Raw genomic sequence first — 17,168 nt, 5'->3', positions numbered from 1 at the left:
TGTGTACCACAATGAATAAAACCAGGAAAAGCACAATTTTCAGGTCACCTTTAGTGAGTGTCATGTAGTTATATTAATTACAGAAACCTTTGGGTTGCTAGAGGAAGTTTCTAGCTGGGAGCTGGTGGATTGCTTCCCCTTCCGTGGGAGGGTCTCCCACTGACCTGTGCAGAGGGGAGTGACAGGCGGATAAGAACCTAATACTGAGAAAGTCTGGGTCTGACTTAACTGCATAATTAATTAGCCCTATGAACATTATACAGAGGCCATATTTCGCCACATCAGGTTGGTAGAACTGTCAAGCTTGCTTTCAGGTCACAGCTGTGAGGAGTGACTGCCAGATCTGTCCAGCCCCCAGCACAAGGAGCTATTGCCCCTGGCTGTGCACAGTAAGTTGTGCAGGCAGCTCACGTGCAGGTGACTTATCGCTGGTGGCCTTCTCCCCACCTCGTCATGGGAAAAAAATCTGCCAGCTCATAGAAACTGCACTTGATGAAGCTGCTGTCCTTTTGACCCTCTGGTTTAAGCAGGGGAAGAAAGCCCTTGTGCAGATTTGCTCACTGCTTTGGGTTGATTTGAACTGTGCCAAGGGTGTGAGCTGCCTCCCTCACTGCTGGGGAGCTGCTGGTTCCAAGCAGGGGGTGGCCATCTCTTGTAACTATGAATGCGTTGCCTTGCTTAGCAGCCATGACAGCTGGGTTCTTCCACAGCCCAAGCATAACCTGCGTGTCTCCTTTTCAGCCGACAGCTCAGATAACTCTGACTTGGAGGATGACATCATCCTGTCTCTGAACGAGTGAGGAGTGACTGCCAGGTGGGGTGTTGGCAGGAGGAGATGCTCCCTTCCCAGCAGAAGACTGGAGACCAAATCGGAAACCAATTCTGAGCACCCCAAGCCTTTTTCTCCTGGGAAAACCTGAGGAACTCCAGCCCATCTGCTGTGTTGGTTTGAGTCAGTTTGGGGCTCGGGGCTGAGTCTGAGGCTCTACAATAAAGAGACCTGGAGTTAGGCCTCTTTTTTTTTTTTTTTTTTTTTTTTTCTCTGCCTTTTTTTTTATTTTTTATTTTAGGCTGAGATGACTCTCCTCTTCAAGGAAACTTCTGAAGATATTTCACAATATATTTTCTTTGTATAAAGTTCTTTCCTAAAGAACAGAAATAGTTTTATATAAAACAGAAAAGAAAAAAAAAAAAAAGGCAGGTGTTCTAGTAAAGAGGGGCTGAACTTTGTATTCCTGTAGTACCTTGTTACCATGGGGTAGGTTCGGGGGAGAAAAATTGTTTAAAATTAAAAGAAGAGGCATTTTTATGGAACTACTAAGTGAAATAAGAGGATCATGGTTTCTAAAATTGTTGAGGAGTGAGAATATTTTTATTTTAAATATGATTTTATTTTTTAAAAAAAAGGCAACAGGTGTTAACACCTGCTAGTGCGTCAGTGTGTGTTCAGATGCTTTTGTCCTCCAGGGACACCCGTGCGGGTGTTAGGTAACTGAGGTACAGGCTGTTTAAAGCAGAGGTTCTTGCTGCAATACCAGCTACAGTGAGAGACTATTCCTGAAGATTTGGAGGTCTGGGATTGAACCTTGAGCCCTCTTTCTCCCCTCTACCCTTTGTGGTTCAAGTTTTTTAATCTTTTTTTTTTTTTTTTTTTTCCCCATCCCCTCTTGCTCTCTGTGTGGAAACTGCAAATTGAAGGCCTTTTTCTTTAATGTAAAGTGTATTTATTAAAAAATTAAATACAAGTCCTGTCTCTTTATGGCTGTGAATTGTGCGGTGCTCTGTGCACATGGGGAGTGCAGCCTGGGCAGGAGAGCAGCGAGGTGCAGCTGGTGGCCCGGCTGCAGTAAGGGAGGACAAAGTGAACAAGGGGTGAAATTTCTGAGACCGCAGGTTCCATCCGCTGTGCCAGTCCAGGGGACTCCCAAAGTAGCGTCACCACATTTCACAGTGCCTGTGGGTTCAACTCCGATGGGTTGGTTTGCCTGACAGCCTCGAATTCCCTGTGGGGTTGTGGGTGACGTGTGTGCACTGCGCCGTGTGGGAGCTGGAGGGTGCTCTCATGCCAGGCTGTGATTTTGTTTAAAGCTGCACCAGAAGCTCAGCGGTTTGGGCGCAGGCAGCGTGGTGAGCTGCAGGGAGCTCTTGCTGCATTGCCAGTGTGTGTCAGGAGGCGGGAGTGGCATTGGGCCTCCTCATCCCTGTGTGGTTTGGCATCGTGCAGGCTGCCTTGTGGCTATGCTGGCAGAAGGCACATAAGGTGCCCCTGTTTTTACGTGAGAAGAGGCCCCGCCCTTAGACAGGGATAAAAAAAAATCGCAGTTGAGTGTTTGATTTCTCTGTGCAGCACACAACTTCACAGCTTAGTTCTGAGAGTCAGAACTGGAAGGTAAGTACACTTGTGGCTTGCTTGGACAAGGCCACTGAACGTTCTATTTATTCCCAGGTATCTGGGTAACATCCACTCAACTTTTTACCCTTTCTGTTTTTGCCACTTTGAGAACAGGATTTGAGGCAGAACAGGGTGCTGGAGGCTGCTCACTCCTTGACCCTACAGCAAGTTTTTTACAAGGCTCAAGGTCTCATTGCTTCAAGACGAAGGATATTCTTTTTAACCAAGAGAAGGGATAGCTTTTTTTTCCTCTAGCATTGTATCTACTTAATGCACTTATCCAGTACTGCTTGTTAATAATTAAAACTGCTGCAACTTAAAATGGATAATTGTACCCTACAGAGTCAATAAGATGAACAAGTTGTGATTACTACAGCACTTAAGACCAACTATTGAAGCAGAATTCAGATAAAATGAGGAGATTGAAAATAGACTGTGCCATCCAACAGCCAGGGAAGTCAGCCTCTGCCCTGTCAAAAACCATCTGATGCAGCTGTCACAGAGGAGTGATTTAGGGTTCTGCCACAGCAACTTCACCTTAGAAAATGTGTCGCTCAGGAGAAGAAAAAATACAAAGCATGTACTCAACCACTAATGACAGTGAAGATGCCGTGCTGGTTGTCTGCATCTTGTTCTGGCATTACACCACAGCCATAACATCTGTTGCTGTTTAGGGCCTGGCTACCTCAGAGAACTTTACCAACTAGTTTTGTGAGACAGAACCAAGACATCTAGGACGGAGTTCCTGTATAAATTTGACTTGAAACTGGGCCACTGTAAGTATGTGTGCCATCCCTCCCCCCCCACCTATCCTAGTGTTATTGAATAGAGCCCACAGGAGTGTGCTGGGGCCTCAGCCTGTGGCCAGCTGCTGCAGCCTGCCCAGCCCCCACCCAGAGCCCCCCTGGGCAGCCTCCCAGCCCCTCTGCCTATTGCAGAACTGCCAGAGTTAAACCCAGAACTGCAGGGGAGGCTGCCTGCACCCCGTGCTGCCTCCTTGCTTCTTGCCGATTATTTAAGTGAACAGTGGCTGTAACAAGGCTGGGTGCAGAGTGGAGATTCAGAGTTGAGGACTGGCAGCGATTGCTTGTGTTTGTCAGGCTGTTATTCTGTAGCTACTTGGGACGGGGGAAATCTGAGTGTTCGGAAAATCACGTCTTTCCCCTGGCATCATGATTTGATTTATTTAAAAGCATGATGTTTGGAAAAAAGCCTTATCTTCCTGAATACACACAGCACATTGCTGATGTGATGCCATACAGTATGTATTTTCCTATGCAGTTGTTACAGATGTTGGCTTAGGGGATGGAAGGGGCATTTAAATGTCCTGCCAGTTGGCTAAGGCACTTACCTACCTCTCTGCAACGGAGGAGAGCCTTTGCAGGAAGGATGCTGTGCTTCTTCCCGTGATAGAGTAGAAACTGGCCCAGGACCAGCCTGTGCCCTCACATTGGAATGATCCTCCTTGCTGCGTGACCGGACCGTGAGTAGCTGCTCAGCCCGTCCCATGGAGTGCAGACCATGTAACCATTGTGCCAGCACCCTGGGAGGCTGCACACACATCCCTGCAGCGCAGTGGTTCAAAACAATCTCACATAGGCCATGGCTTGGAGAGCAGAGCAGAAACCCCAGGGCTGGTCAGTAGTTTAACCTGCATGTTAGCTGAGGGTAGTGGTCAGGGTCTGATTGGCTCATCCACGCTGTTCCTACGCACATGCTGGGGACTGCCTCGGGCTGGCCCTCTTGTCCATGCTTCTGTTGTAGTAAAGACAGTCAGCAGCTGATGTCACAAAGAGGCTTTGTAAAACAGAATATTTACTGAATGGGTGGTGGGTTTTTTTGTTTTGTTTTGTTTTTTTTTAAATGGAGCAACTCTGTCTAAACAGTAGTGCTCTCATACCACCAAATCTGCCACCCCACACCCTGGTCCCACTCTGTGCTTCAGATCACCCTCAAAGTGATGGAGACCATAACCCTGTTGCTATGACCTTGCAGCTACTGCTGCACCAGGCTGAAAGACGCCCCTCCAGCACTGTTATACCCACCATCTTCCAACATCACTGAGTGTCTCAGGCCTTCTGACCAGGGCCATGGTTCCTCCCACACCCCCATGTACCTTCTCCCCAGAACTGCATTCCCTTCCCCATTTAAGGGCCAAGTTGTGCAAGCTGTAAGATACAGGTGTAGCATTATTTTGTTGTAACTACCTATTTACCCTTTTTCAGGCATGTTTCACTCAGAATCAGCCTGGCTGCAGGTGTGAGGGGTGGGGGACAGGCCTGCAGGGCTGTTGGCCTCAGCACAGTCTGTTCAAGCAAACCCTGTGGCTCGCTTGCATCCTGGGGAGCAGAGAGGCTGAGGTCACCAGATTAGAAAGTGGATGCTGCTTCTCTCCCAGGTGTTTTGGTTTTGTTTTTGTTTTTCCTTAAACTCTCCTAGCTTACACTTGTTTGTTTGTAGGAGGGAGATTTCTTGGTGTCCTATTTGTGCACGTGTTCACAACTGTCAGCCACCTCACTGGGAACAGAAATCCCATCATTAAAAAATCTTATCCAGTCCAAAGCATGACAATATTTGTCTTTGAAAAACCTCCTAAATTATTATTTACTTGCCTCACAAGGCAAATGGTAACTGGGAGATTTCTAGTGATTCCCTGGCTTTGCTGTCAGGCAGTTGCAGCTTTTATCATGTATTGATTTTTTTTTTTCCTTCTGATTACTCATTTTTGCACAATATAACACACACAGACACACGAGTCCATTTGCAGCAGCACAAGCTCCAGGTCCCTGCCAGCCAGAAGGCAGCAGGCCTTTGTTACGGCACCACCATACACTCTGCCTCAGACTGAACCGACAGCTCCATCACGTAGAATGCTCTGACAAAAAGCTCTAATCACTCTATGACTCTGGCCATAAGGGGTATTTAATAGCACTTGGTTTCAGATAACACTTAACGGTTACAATTGTTGACATTTGGCACTGTCTACATTACAACAGCATTGGGGACTTGGTCACAAGGTTAAAGTCGGTGTCCCTGTAACCGTGTAAAAGCAGGGGCAGTCCAGCTACCCTGCACTGTGCAGCCATGGGCCTCTGTGCTGCCCAGTGCAGCCTGCAGACATGGCTTGGCTGCTGGGAGCAGCAGTGCTGTTCCTGCTCCCGCAGCCTCCATCAGCTTTCCCGGAGCCCTGCAGCTCCCAGCAGACGAGCCAGCTCACCTCGCACAGAACTGAGCCTGCACACCACGGAAAAAACCCTCTGCGCCCTTGTAGCTGTACTCCGGCCCTTACAGACAGAACTGCGTTTTTTTGGGGTACAGAAGATGCGTTATCAAGTGGAATACTAGCCCCCTCATCATCACACTAACTCATTAGATTTACTTTTAACATAGTCAGAGTATTAAATGTTAAAAAAATCCCAACAAACAAAAAAAATAACCAATAACCAACCCCTACTTGTTGCTATCAATACATTATTAAATTAAGTGACCATTCATACATCATCGACTGATGATATCCCTACTGTGAAACTGCAGGGTTAAAAAAATTTTTAAAAAGCATCATTAGGCTGAGTTATGCTTCCTGCTGTGTAGGTTTTTCGATACCAATCATACCTGAGAGCACAGTTTTAAAAGGGCCTTTGGCAGCCATCAGCAAGTGAGTCTGCTCGGTCACAGAGACTGGTGCAAGACTATGGTTCTCCCAGGATTTTGTTCACTTGCTTACCACCAAAACAAAACAAAACCCTGCAAATTTAAAGAAACTTAAAAATGTAGTGTTTTTAATCGCACACAATTTTCTGTAAGCCTCCTAAAATCTACAAACATCATTCTAAAAAAATATCCCCAAACTGAACAGTGTGGATTTTATCCTAAATTTGGACTTGTTTCTGCATCCTTGCATTACTGAGCCACCAGAGGTGCAGGTGTCCTGGCTTCTCTCCTGAACTGCTGTCTCACACCACAGACAGGGAAGGTGATGGAACCATCCCATCTTTTACATTTCAAATTTGGAGTTCCATAGTTTCCTACAGTCATAGGTAGCTTATAGAACCTTAACATCTTTTCAAACAGCCAGACATGTTTAGCAGCTGCAAACAAGTTTCAACTTCAGCAGGAAAAAATTGCCATTTATCTTTCACTTAAAGGACTTTGGATAGTGCAACATGATCAACTATGCAAACGGGCACCTGCGGTTCACTAAAACCTTTGTGCCCTTTACTTGCTTTTCTACATCTAATACAGGCCCAAGAGAGTTTTCCCTTAAATGATTTTTTTTTTCTTCTGCTTGTTTTTTTTTTTTCTTTTATAAAAACCAGGCATGTCAAGCTTTACCCAGGATCTTCTGACTGAGACACATATCGGGTGCTCTCAAACCTGAGCACAGAACTGAACACAGAGTTGGCTCCTTAGTAGCAAACTTTTTGCCAAGTATTAACTATAATTTTTTTTTTGTTATGTGTAAAACCCACTTCTGTTCATGATCAAGATTTGCTTCCTCGGTAGCCGGCTTCCTAGGAAGCTTCTATCCTCAATCAGGGAATCATCAGGAACACATCTACTCAAATTTATGAAATAAAAAGCAAACAGAACAAAAAGTATAGAACCAACCTTTCAGTCTCTCATGCAGCACAAAGAGCCCCCCTTCCCCTCCCACCTTGCAGGACACATATAAAGAGACAGAGGAGGTGCAGGAGGCTGGGGCCTGAGAAACTGAACCGGGTTGGGACCATCACCTTCCAGCTCCTGACAGTGCAGGCGACCAGCCCATCCTGGGCCATAAAAACTAGGATACCGCACAAGTTTAGAAATCCATCAGTGAACAAGGCTTTACTGACAACTTTTCATACAGTTAAAAAATAAAAATACAGAACAACAGCGGACAGTGTCACATATTAAAAACGAATAAAATGGGCTCTATTCAAATGGTATTAAAATTAATTAGAAACTAAAAATCTTACCACTTTGGTCGAGGTGTTTTGAGCCTCCACCAAAATGATCAGCCTTAAAAACAACTGGGTTGTGTGACACACAAAGAAAACATGGAATTTGAAAAGACAGTGAGGGCTAGGCAGTGTCTTTGACTATAACTATCACCATATGTTCTTCTTCTAACTTTCCCAATGTCCTTAGTGCTGACTGGAGGTACTGCTGAGAGAATTCACAAGGAGGGAACGCGTAAAGCATGCCCGTGCTGTCTCTGCCCTTCGCCCCTCCCACGGGCAGGCTGATAACCCCAGCAGCCTGCTTCTGTTTCAAGTAGGAGACCAGATTCCTGAGAAGCCGTCGCTGCAAGCCGGGCTCCACAGCAGGGAAGGTCCCCTCTGCCCCCGCCGCGGTGGACTGGGTTGCCAGGAGCACGGCGTAGCCATTGGGGCTGCCTTGTTTGATGCGGCGAGTTACTTCATCCAGCTTGGGCTGGTCGAGCCGAAGTCTCTGAGCGATTTTGAGCTGCGTTAACTTCCCGCCAGATGAATGGTCTTTAAGGAGTCCGTTGATGACAGCCAGGTCTCCCTCCAGGATGTGCATAGAGGTGGGGAAGCAGCTGTTTTTTAGCACAAGAAGACCGTTCCAAGCAAGTTGCAGTGTTTGAGCATATTCCGATAAATTCTTTAGCTTTTTGGTCTCGGATTTTGGCTCCTCGTGAGTTTTTGATTCCGATTCACCAGTTCGATGATTGCGTTCGCTGTCCCTTTTTTTGGGCTGGGGAGCATCAGATGCCTCACGATGGGGTTTCTCCTCAGTCGCGTGACGATTGTTCTGAAGGGAGTTACTCTGCTCTTTCTCAGCTCCGGATTCTGTAGTGTGATTCTCCTTGCGAGCCCTGTCTGGGCTGCGGTCTAAAGCTGGCCCACTGGCCTTTGTCCTGCTTCTGTCCTCATAAGGCGAGTGAGTAGTCCTCCCGCGGTCACTGGAAAGACTCCGGCGTTTCCGCCTCTCTTCCCATGGTTTGGGCACACTGCGATCGCTGTCGCTGCCCCAGCGCTCTCCGCTCCGGCTACGCACCGAACGGCTGTAGCTTTCCAAGTTGTTTCTGCGTTCCGCATTTTTGGCAGGGCTGGCCCATTCTGCCTCTGCAAAGCTCCTGTCTCGGTCCGAGTACAGGAGGTGTGGAGGAGTCCTATCTCGCACCCTCAGGTCTTGCTCTAGGCTTCTGTGCCTGCCGTACCCGTCAGCGAGCAGTTCATAGTGCATGGGGAGCGGTGCAGGCTGGTACTGCTGCGGGTATCTCGTCTCTTCTGCTTTGGCAAAATCCACTCGGAGCCTCCTCTCCGGTCCGCCCAAAGGAAAGCCCCTCATCTGCGCGCAGGCAGCCTGGGCAGCGTCCAAGCTTTCGTACTGGATGTAAGCGAAGCTGTCGCCCTTCACGTAGTCAATAGTCCTGATGCTGCCGAAGCGGTCGAACTCTCTCGCCAGGGCAGCCAAGGAAGTACTTGGACCAAGACCCCCCACCCACAGCCTGGTGGTCGGGTTGGCTTTCCCGTAGCCAATTTTGATAGGGTTCCTGCCGACAACGCGGCCCGACATGGCAACCTTGGCCCGATGCGCCATGTCCAGGTTTTGGAACTTGAGGAAAGCGTAAGCCCCACCTTGGCCCCGGGCCGGGCGCTTGATCACCACTTCTTCGATGATGCCATACTTCTCAAAGGCGCGTCTCAGCTCCACCTCGGAGACGTTGTGGTCCAGGTTGCCGATGAAGAGGTTGCGGGTCGCTCTCTGGTCGTCCTCCGGCATCAGGTCTTCCTCGGCCACGATGGGGTAACTGTAAGGGCGTCCGCGCTCGTCGTACAGCCCGTAGTAATCCAAGGCCCTCTCCCGCTCCCGGGAGAGCCCGATGGCGGCCGCTTCCAAAGCGAAGGCGGCAGCAGCGGCGTGAGCATGCCTGGGCCGTGGCTCCCGCAGCAAGGGGCTGGTGACAGGAGAGAGCGATCTCTGCTTGTACTGGTAGGCGCCGTGGATGGGCGGCAGGTAGCCCAGGGGCTCCGGAGAGGGGGCGGGGGGCGGCGTGCGGCTCCTCCGGCCCCCGCGGAGATACACCGGCTCCACCTTGAGGGGCCGATCGTAGAAGAGCAGCTGCCGGGCCCGGGCGTGCCGGCGGGCGTCGCGGGCGTCCCCGGGGTGTCGGAAGTTGACGTAGGCGACACGGCCGAGCTCGGGCGTGTGGGACAGTTTGACACTGATGTCCCCGGCGCCCCCCCCCGCGAAGCGCTGGAAGAGGCGGAACAGCCCGTCCTCCAGCAGCTGGTCGGGCAGGGCCGCGCTCAGCCCGCTCACCAGCAGCGTCTTGTACTCACAGGAGCCGGGCGGCTCCCCGGCCAGGCCGGCCGAGCCCCCCAGCGGCGCCAGCAGCAGCGAGGGCGCGGCGCCCGGCGGCGGCCCGGCCAGCAGCAGCGAGGGGGCCACCACGGCGCCGGGCAGGGCCTTGGCCTTGGGCACGCCGAGCGCCCGGGACGACGAGGAGGAGGACGGGGCGGCCTGGCTGCCGCCGCGGGCGCCCGAGGCCGAGCCGCTCCCCGCCGGGCGGTGGTTGGATTCGCCGCCGGCGCGCTCATCGCCGCGGTGGCTGCGGGAGCTGGAGCCGCCTCCGCCGCTGCCGCCGCCGGTGGTGGTGGTGCCGCCGCCTCCGCCGCTGCCGCCGGCGGGCGTGGACTTGTCCCTGCTGCTGCGGGAGGCGCCCGAGCTCCGGTGCGGGCCGCGCCGGCTGCTGCTCTCGCGGTCGCGTTCGCGGGGCCGCTTGGCGGCGGCGGCGCGGCCTCCCGCGGCCCCCGGCGGGCTGGAGTCCCGTTCGCTGCCCCGCTTCATGGCGCCGGGGCCCGCGGCTCAGGAGACGCCTCCGGCGGCGGCCGCCATCTTGGACAAAAGGGAACGAAGGCGGCTCCGGCCGCCGCGCCGCGCGGGCTCTACGTCATCGCCCCGCGTCCCGCCGCATGGCGGCGCCAGGAGCGCGATGGCGCCGCACAGCGACGTGACGCCAGAGCGCCTCCCGCCTCCGGGCCGGCCGGCCGTCACGTGACAGAGGGCGCCCAATCACCGAGGGCGTCGGTGCGCGCGCGGCAAAGCGCCCCCCACGCGCTGCGCCTGCGGGCTGCGCGCGAGCGGGACCGGCGCCCCTGCCGCCGGAGGAGCGTGAGGGGAGTGAGTGGGAGCCCGGGACGCCCTGGGGCGGGGCCGCCCCGCAATCACGTCACACGGCACGTGTCCGCCCGGTACACACCGTTGTACTTTAATGAACGTCCCGTACAGCGCGCGCCGCCTCAGCCGCCGCCGCCGGGGGGCGCGCGCCGCAGCCGCCTCAGCGCCGGGCCCGACCCGGCCAACCCCCCCTCACAGGTCCGAGCGGGCGCCGGCCGCCCGCGGCGCGTACTTGGGCATCAGTTCGTGGATCCGGCGGATGAAGTCGGACTTCTCGGCGCAGCCCTTGCACGTCTCGCCCCAGTCGTCCAGGATCCGCCGCAGCTCCTTGACGCGCAGCTTGCGCAGGTCCGCGGTGCTCAGGTCGATCTGCTTGTCTGCGGGGAGAGCAGAGCCGCGCTCAGCCGGGCCCGGGGCTGCGGCCCCTCCGCCCGGGCCGGGGACAGACGGCGAGGAGAGGAGCCCGGCCGTGAGAGGTCCGACGGCTGCACAGACCGGTATGGGAGGCGAGGAAGCCGAGAGGGAGAGAGGCGCCGGGCTCCCGGGGGGGCAGAAGGAACGTCTAAGTTAGGCGTTCGACAGCAGATAAGGCTTTTAACACTAAAGGTCATCATTAGAAGCCAGAAGGTTTGGTTGCAGCTTGGGTATAGGAGTTTCACAATAGCCCTGAAAAGTCCTTTGTTATATGAGCAACAACACTTTAATTCTCTCTTCCACTGGTTAAAGAAAAGGTAGCAGAGGGATTTCAGAGGAAAGACAAGCAAGTGACAACAACAAAAAGCTTTTTAGGAAGCAACAGGACATTAGTATGAGAAATGAGAAGTGTAAAGACCCATAATCCAAGGGGTGTCTCGAGAGAACGTAAGGGCAGAGATAGAGGAAAGCAGTCAGGAGGAGATATTTCCAAGACTGATCTTCAGATTAGTCTTTTCAGGAAGAGTGTGCCATCTAGGAACGCAGGAGGTCAAGGAAGGTGTAAGAAAAGCGTGTTGAATGCTCTGAGTGGACACCAGAGGAGGTGAGAAACAAGTGTTGATCGACCTGCTACTGGCAAACACAAGAGCAGCTGGGAGTGCAGAGCTTAGCTAAGGGCTGAACCCATGTGCAGGATCATCCCAGGCCGCACCTGGCTGCTCCCCGGTGTGAGCTTTACAGCACGCTCTCCTGAATACAGTATTGCAAATAGTGACTTGAGCGCAGCAGTGCTGATATGCCTGGGAGTGACTTATTTCACCGCAGATCAGAGGCTCTGCAGAAGCTAAAAAGGTTTAGTAGCCAGCAGTCTCTATAAAACTCTGTAGGGTGTTTGTTCATGGAGAGCCACCCAGAGTGTGCAACCTCGTTAGACTGCATAGTTCTAGTAAGCTGTTTTACCCCAAATGATCCATACCCCAGAAAAGCATGGGCATTTCCCCTCACGCTGGCAACTCACCATATTTTAGTTCGCAGATCTGACTATCCTTCTTCTTTAGTTTCTCACAGATCTTTTCCACTGGGATGTGATGACTCATGGGCTTTGATACCTCATTAATGATCTTGGTGGCTGCATCACTTGTGGCACCAACATAATAGCACTACAGGGAAGATAAGAATGAGGTGAGGATGCATGGAAAAATGCTTCTAAAAGGGGAGTTTTCTGTCCATCTTCTCACTTAGTTTTGCAGCTACGTGTTGAATGTTGCAGAACCCTTCCAAGTGACCGCTACACACAGGCGAAAGGAAACCTAACTCTGAGCCCAGGGCACTGAGCAGGTGTTTCCCATCACACTGCTTTTAAAGCTGTTGAGGGTTGTTGTCTTGTTTCTCAACTTTTTAAAGAATTGGATTGGATTAACAAAAAAGTCTTCTGTGTTCAAGGAGAAAGACTTTCTGAAGCATGACCCCTCCACATTTCTGATGGTGTCTCTCTGCAGTTCTCTTGTTAGGGGGGTTAAGTGCCTTTTCATTGGGCCTTCTCATTTGCAGATTGCCTCTGTTTTTAGTTAAGGCAATTTGGTTTTACTTTATTTAGTTTTCAACTGAACAGCCAAAGAGCATAAATATTTTAACAGCTTACAGCACACCTCAAATACAGTTCAAGAGACAAGGAAGCCCTACAGCAAATAAAAGCTTTGTAATACCCAGCGCTTCAGTAACAGGGAGAAAGTGTCAGTGAGTAAGATGTCTGCTGACAGACTGTTTTTGAGGTCAAACTTCTCTCTTATAAAAAGATACAGGACCGATTGTGGCCACGGAGTTAGGAAGAACTGCCTCTGGGAAGCCATACCATACAAACTCAGAAGTTTCCCCTCATTTGCCTACAAGTTATTCCCTCAAGAGGCGAGTATCCTTGACTACTGCTACTTACCAGGCGGTTCTCTTTGCCTTTTGCTTCTTTGCAGGATTTCAACAGCTCCTTTTCAATACTGGCAGGTGTGAATTCAACATCATTGTCCTTTAGACTCTGGTAGAACCTTCCCAGGAACGTGACACACACTGGAAGGGAAGATGGATGGGGTTATTTCCCACTGCAGTAATCTTGTGGCAGCTCACAGAGGGCATTTGTAGGGACACAAAATAAGGGATTTCTGGAAGCTGTATTAGCAGTCAGGACTTTACATGTATTTCAGGAAGGCTTTCAGAGCACACGTGAATCAACAATATGCCTTGGTATTTTTGGTGGGTTTTTCACAATCTGAGAAAACAGATCCATGGAAGTGTCCAGTGGCTTCTCTACTCGGTCCCGAGTGAGCAGCAGGATTCAGCTGAGGGACACAGCACAAAACTGTACCCGTGCAAAAATGTAAACTTAATTTTCTGACTTATTCTTGCTGCTTTGGGAAGCAACTTGTCAGACCATGGGCTTCAAAACCAGTTCTGATTGAAAACCAACTCTCTACACATAATTCTGTTAGAGGATCCACAGGTGCTGTTTTTAGTGATACAGTATCACCAATTATCAAGTTGGTTCAGTTCATAGGTAAGTTATTTCCAAGAGAAAAAGAAATTAAGCGATCACACACTACATCCACTTGGCATGTTTCTCCTCTCCATTCCCACAAGCTTCTGAATCGCTTTCAGATTGAAAGAGGGAAGAGTCTGAAAGACAATGAAACTCCCACAAGTGCACCAGCAGCTGAGAGGACAGATCCAAGTTCTGCCTGTGGGGAGGGTACGTAACACCCGGCCATGACACCGTCCCTTTGGCAGCTGTCCCTCCGCCTACCCTCCAGGCTACGGCAGACAGCTACGGTTACCGGGCGAGAGGGCGACTGAGAGAGACACTGCGAGTTTGCAGAGTGTCCGGTTTCGCTCATTCTGCTGCTCACACAACTTGCCTGTGAACATCAGCATCGCCTGGACCAAGAGTTCTGTGGCCCCACCAATTCCCGCAGCAGGACCTGGGGATTCTCACAACTTCCAACTGTGAGAGAAGTACCAGACACTGGCCTGTGTCTAGAGGAAAGGCACAAATTACGTCTTTTATGTGATTTGTTTATCCCAACAGGAAGGGATTGGCAAATATTACTGTCATTAGCAACTTGTATTCAACTCTGAACACAAGCAATGGCACAGGAAACAAGCAAATATAGGAAACAGAATATGACCATCACAAAGCCAAGTAGAAATTTACTGTTGTTATATTAAAATTGGAATTAATTATAAGCTGGGGCATTTAGGAAAACATTTTTTGTATGGATACAACACAATCATTTACCTCACATCAGTTTGTCTCCAGTCACAGACACACAATGATGTCCACTGTGTGCTGTTTGGAAGCGTAAACCTTTGGAAAGAATAAAGACACTGCAGGCAGTGGTACCGATGACTATACTACAGCTGAAAAAAGTTTCCAACCTAGTGGGACAGCAGCCGCAAGTTTTGATTTACTCTGTTCCCTCCCCCCGTTTCTCTCCCTACAAAAAGGAGGAAGGGGTGGGCATTAGTACCACAAACTCCCAACCAGTTACTACAGCCCCACCTCAAGTTCTTCTTGCTTCACCTGTGGAATATGTTCTGTTCCGCCATGCAAGAGAAGTTTAATTTGCTGTGATTCAGACCAGCTGAGCACTGCTCCTCACTTTATGCTTTAAAGAGAGGACACCCCATACCCCAGCAGTCAGGGGAGGAAGCTGAGATGGAGGTTATGCCGTGATGACTAAGGGATGAAGCCAGGTGAGTAACCCCACTCGCTGCCTCCCGGTTGCTGCCTGGCAGCTGCTCCCCGCTGCGGTCACCGCCACCCGGCTCGGAGGGACCGGGGCAGAGCGTGTCTCCAGCCCCGGCTGGCACAGCAGCGCTGCGGGGTCTCACAGCCCGGCGAGGAGGCGATCCAGTCTCGGCGCTCTCGTCTCCCGGGGGAGCTCTGCGCTGCCGCCAACTCGGTTGAAAAGAGACGGGCAACTTCCCCGCGGCACCTCCGGGAGGAGGTCCCGGGCCCTCCCGCGGGATGGCCGGGCCGCAGCCCCGCCCCGCGCCTCCCGGGGCCGCCAGCTCCCGGAGCCGCTCGGCCGCTGCCTGCGCACTGCCCCGGGCTGGGACCGGCCACGGTCGAGCAGCGCTCCGGCCCGGCGGCACTTGGGGAGACTTTTCTGGCCCCGGGAGGAACCGCTCCCGCCGGCCCGGCCCAGCAGGGCTGTCACTGCCCTCCGTCGGCGGGGCGTGGCGGGAGCCCGGTCCCGAGGCCACTGCGGGGCTGCACCGCGTTCCGGCCTCGCACACCAGCCGGCTTCACCTCGCCGGACCCGGGGGCCGCCAGCCGGGCCCGCCCCCCCTCCGGCCCGGCCGCACTCACCCTCGCACTCCCCGTCGCGCAGGGCCCGGCTGCCGGCCGGCAGCAGGAGCAGGGCCAGCGCCGCCCAGAGCCCGTGGGCCGCCCGCATCCCGCCTCGCTCGGCAGCCCGCGCTCACTGCGCCCACCGGCAACCGTCGCCCCTGCACCGGCTCCCCCCCGCCGCTGCCGCCGCCCCATTGGTCCGCTCCCCGCCCGGCTTCCACGCCGCCTCCTCCCATTGGTCGTTCTACGGCCTCCACGGGAGAGTTGGCGACCGTTGATTGGAGGAGGCGGTGGAACGCCGGCGCGCGGCGAGTTTCTCCGCCTCCCTTAGCCGCCATTTTTGTTAAGGGAGAAACCTCGTGCACTTCCTAACAGTTGCCTACGGCCGCCATCTTGCAAGGGGGCAGATTCTCACACCTGCAGCGGGGCTGAGCTTTGGCAGCGCGAATTTCCTCCCTACAATGGCGAGCAGCGTCTCTGTAGTCCTCCCCATGTTACCTGGCCTTGCTTCCACTGACCAGGTAATTTCTTTTTTTGCTGTATTTCAAGAAGATCCCTGCTAAACCAGGCTGGCTTTTTGCCTCGCCTGCTAGATTTTTGGCATTTTGGAATTGCCTGGTCTTGTGCTTTTAGTAGGTGGTATTTAAAAGATGACCAACAATGACAGACTCCAGTGCCTTCAAAAGCTTTTTCCCAGGTATTCTTACCGAGTGGTTCTCTTGAGCAGCCTGAAGTCTGTTCTCCTCATATCTATTGTTAAGGTCTTGCTGGCAGTTTTCCTCCTATTAGCAAAGATCTTGAAGCTGACTGCTTCATGGTCACTGTGTCCAAGGGAGCCACCAATTGCTACTTCTCCAATGAGACCCTGTTAGTGAGAATCATATCTAGGAAGGCACCTTTCCTGGTCAGTTCCTTTAGTACCTGCACCAAGAAGTTACCATCCAGTTGTTTCAGGAATCTTCTGGACCTGTTGGTGCCAGCTGTGTGATATTCCCAGTTGATGTCTGGCAAGTTGAAGTCCCCCATAAGGGCAGATGATTTGGAGGCTTTGCTTAGTTCTTTAAAGAATAAGTCACCAGTGTTGCCATCCTGGCTGGGTGGCCTATAGTAGACACCCATGACCACATCTGCTTTATTTGTCTGACCCCTGATCTTTACCCAGAGGCTCTCAGCCCTTGCCAACTGCCAGGTCCATGTGCTCCAGCCCCTCTGCTACACACAGTGCTAACCCCCCACCTCTCCTACCCTGCCTATCCCTCTGAACAGCCTGCAGCATCCATCATGGCACACCAGTCACAGGACTTATCCCACCAGGTTTCGCTAATGCCAGTTATATCATATCCCTGGGACCAGGCCAAGGCTTCCACATAGACAAAATATGGGTGGAGTTTTACATTGTTACTAGGAACATGCAGAGGCTGTAGGAGCCAGTGATGAGGGTTTCTAGTCCTGTGCTCAGTTGTGCAGTTAAACTGATTAAACAAAGTATTAGCTCTCTTTAGGGGAGGTTGCTAGTGCTGTAACCATTACAGTTGCCTCTGTATGGGGCACTGGTGAGGCCACACCTGGGTTCAGTTTTGGGCCCCTCATGACAAGAAAGACCTAGAAGTGCTGGAATGAGTTCAGAGAAGGGCAGTGAAGCTGGTGAGGGCATCTGGAGAACAAGTCTTATGAGGAGCAGCTGAGATAACTGGGGCTGTTTAGCCTGGAAAAAAGGAGGCTGAGGGGAGACCTTATCACTCTACTGCTACCTGGAAGGAGGTTGTACCGTGGAGGGTGTTGGCCTCTTCTCCCAAGTAGCAAGTGATGGGACAAGAGGAAATGGCCTCAAGCTGTGGCATGGGAGGTTTCAGCTGTATGTTGGTAGAAATTTCTTCACTGAAAGGGCTG

At 52.2% G+C, this 17,168-nt stretch overlaps 3 protein-coding genes across 4 annotated transcripts in view; 1 reads left to right on the top strand and 2 right to left on the bottom strand.

Moving 5' to 3' along the window:
* Window positions 1-1,745, top strand: part of DCAF1 (DDB1 and CUL4 associated factor 1) — a 49,625-nt gene extending 47,880 nt beyond the window's left edge. For both annotated transcript variants that reach the window (XM_082060200.1, XM_082060201.1), the window contains exon 24: window positions 742-1,745. In XM_082060200.1, coding sequence (XP_081916326.1) covers window positions 742-800 — 59 coding nt within the window. In that variant the 3' untranslated portion in view covers window positions 801-1,745. The remainder of the gene's footprint in view (window positions 1-741) is intronic.
* A 5,447-nt stretch (window positions 1,746-7,192) lies between these two features.
* RBM15B (RNA binding motif protein 15B) lies at window positions 7,193-10,311 on the bottom strand. Its single transcript, XM_082060425.1, has one exon. The coding sequence runs from the start codon at window positions 10,190-10,192 to the stop codon at window positions 7,457-7,459; it is 2,736 nt and encodes a 911-aa protein (XP_081916551.1). The 5' UTR covers window positions 10,193-10,311; the 3' UTR covers window positions 7,193-7,456.
* Window positions 10,312-10,592: 281 nt separating this feature from the next.
* Window positions 10,593-15,460, bottom strand: MANF (mesencephalic astrocyte derived neurotrophic factor). The gene is made up of 4 exons (XM_082060426.1): window positions 15,297-15,460; window positions 12,870-12,997; window positions 11,955-12,096; window positions 10,593-10,899 (listed from the first exon to the last, which is right to left on the bottom strand). The coding sequence occupies exons 1-4, from the start codon at window positions 15,382-15,384 to the stop codon at window positions 10,715-10,717; spliced, it is 543 nt and encodes a 180-aa protein (XP_081916552.1). The 5' UTR covers window positions 15,385-15,460; the 3' UTR covers window positions 10,593-10,714.
* Between the last annotated feature and the right edge of the window lie 1,708 nt (window positions 15,461-17,168).

This window comes from Streptopelia decaocto, assembly GCF_964273445.1.
Source record: "Streptopelia decaocto genome assembly, chromosome: 8".
NCBI lineage: Eukaryota > Metazoa > Chordata > Aves > Columbiformes > Columbidae > Streptopelia > Streptopelia decaocto.
This window is presented reverse-complemented; position numbering and strand designations above follow the sequence as displayed.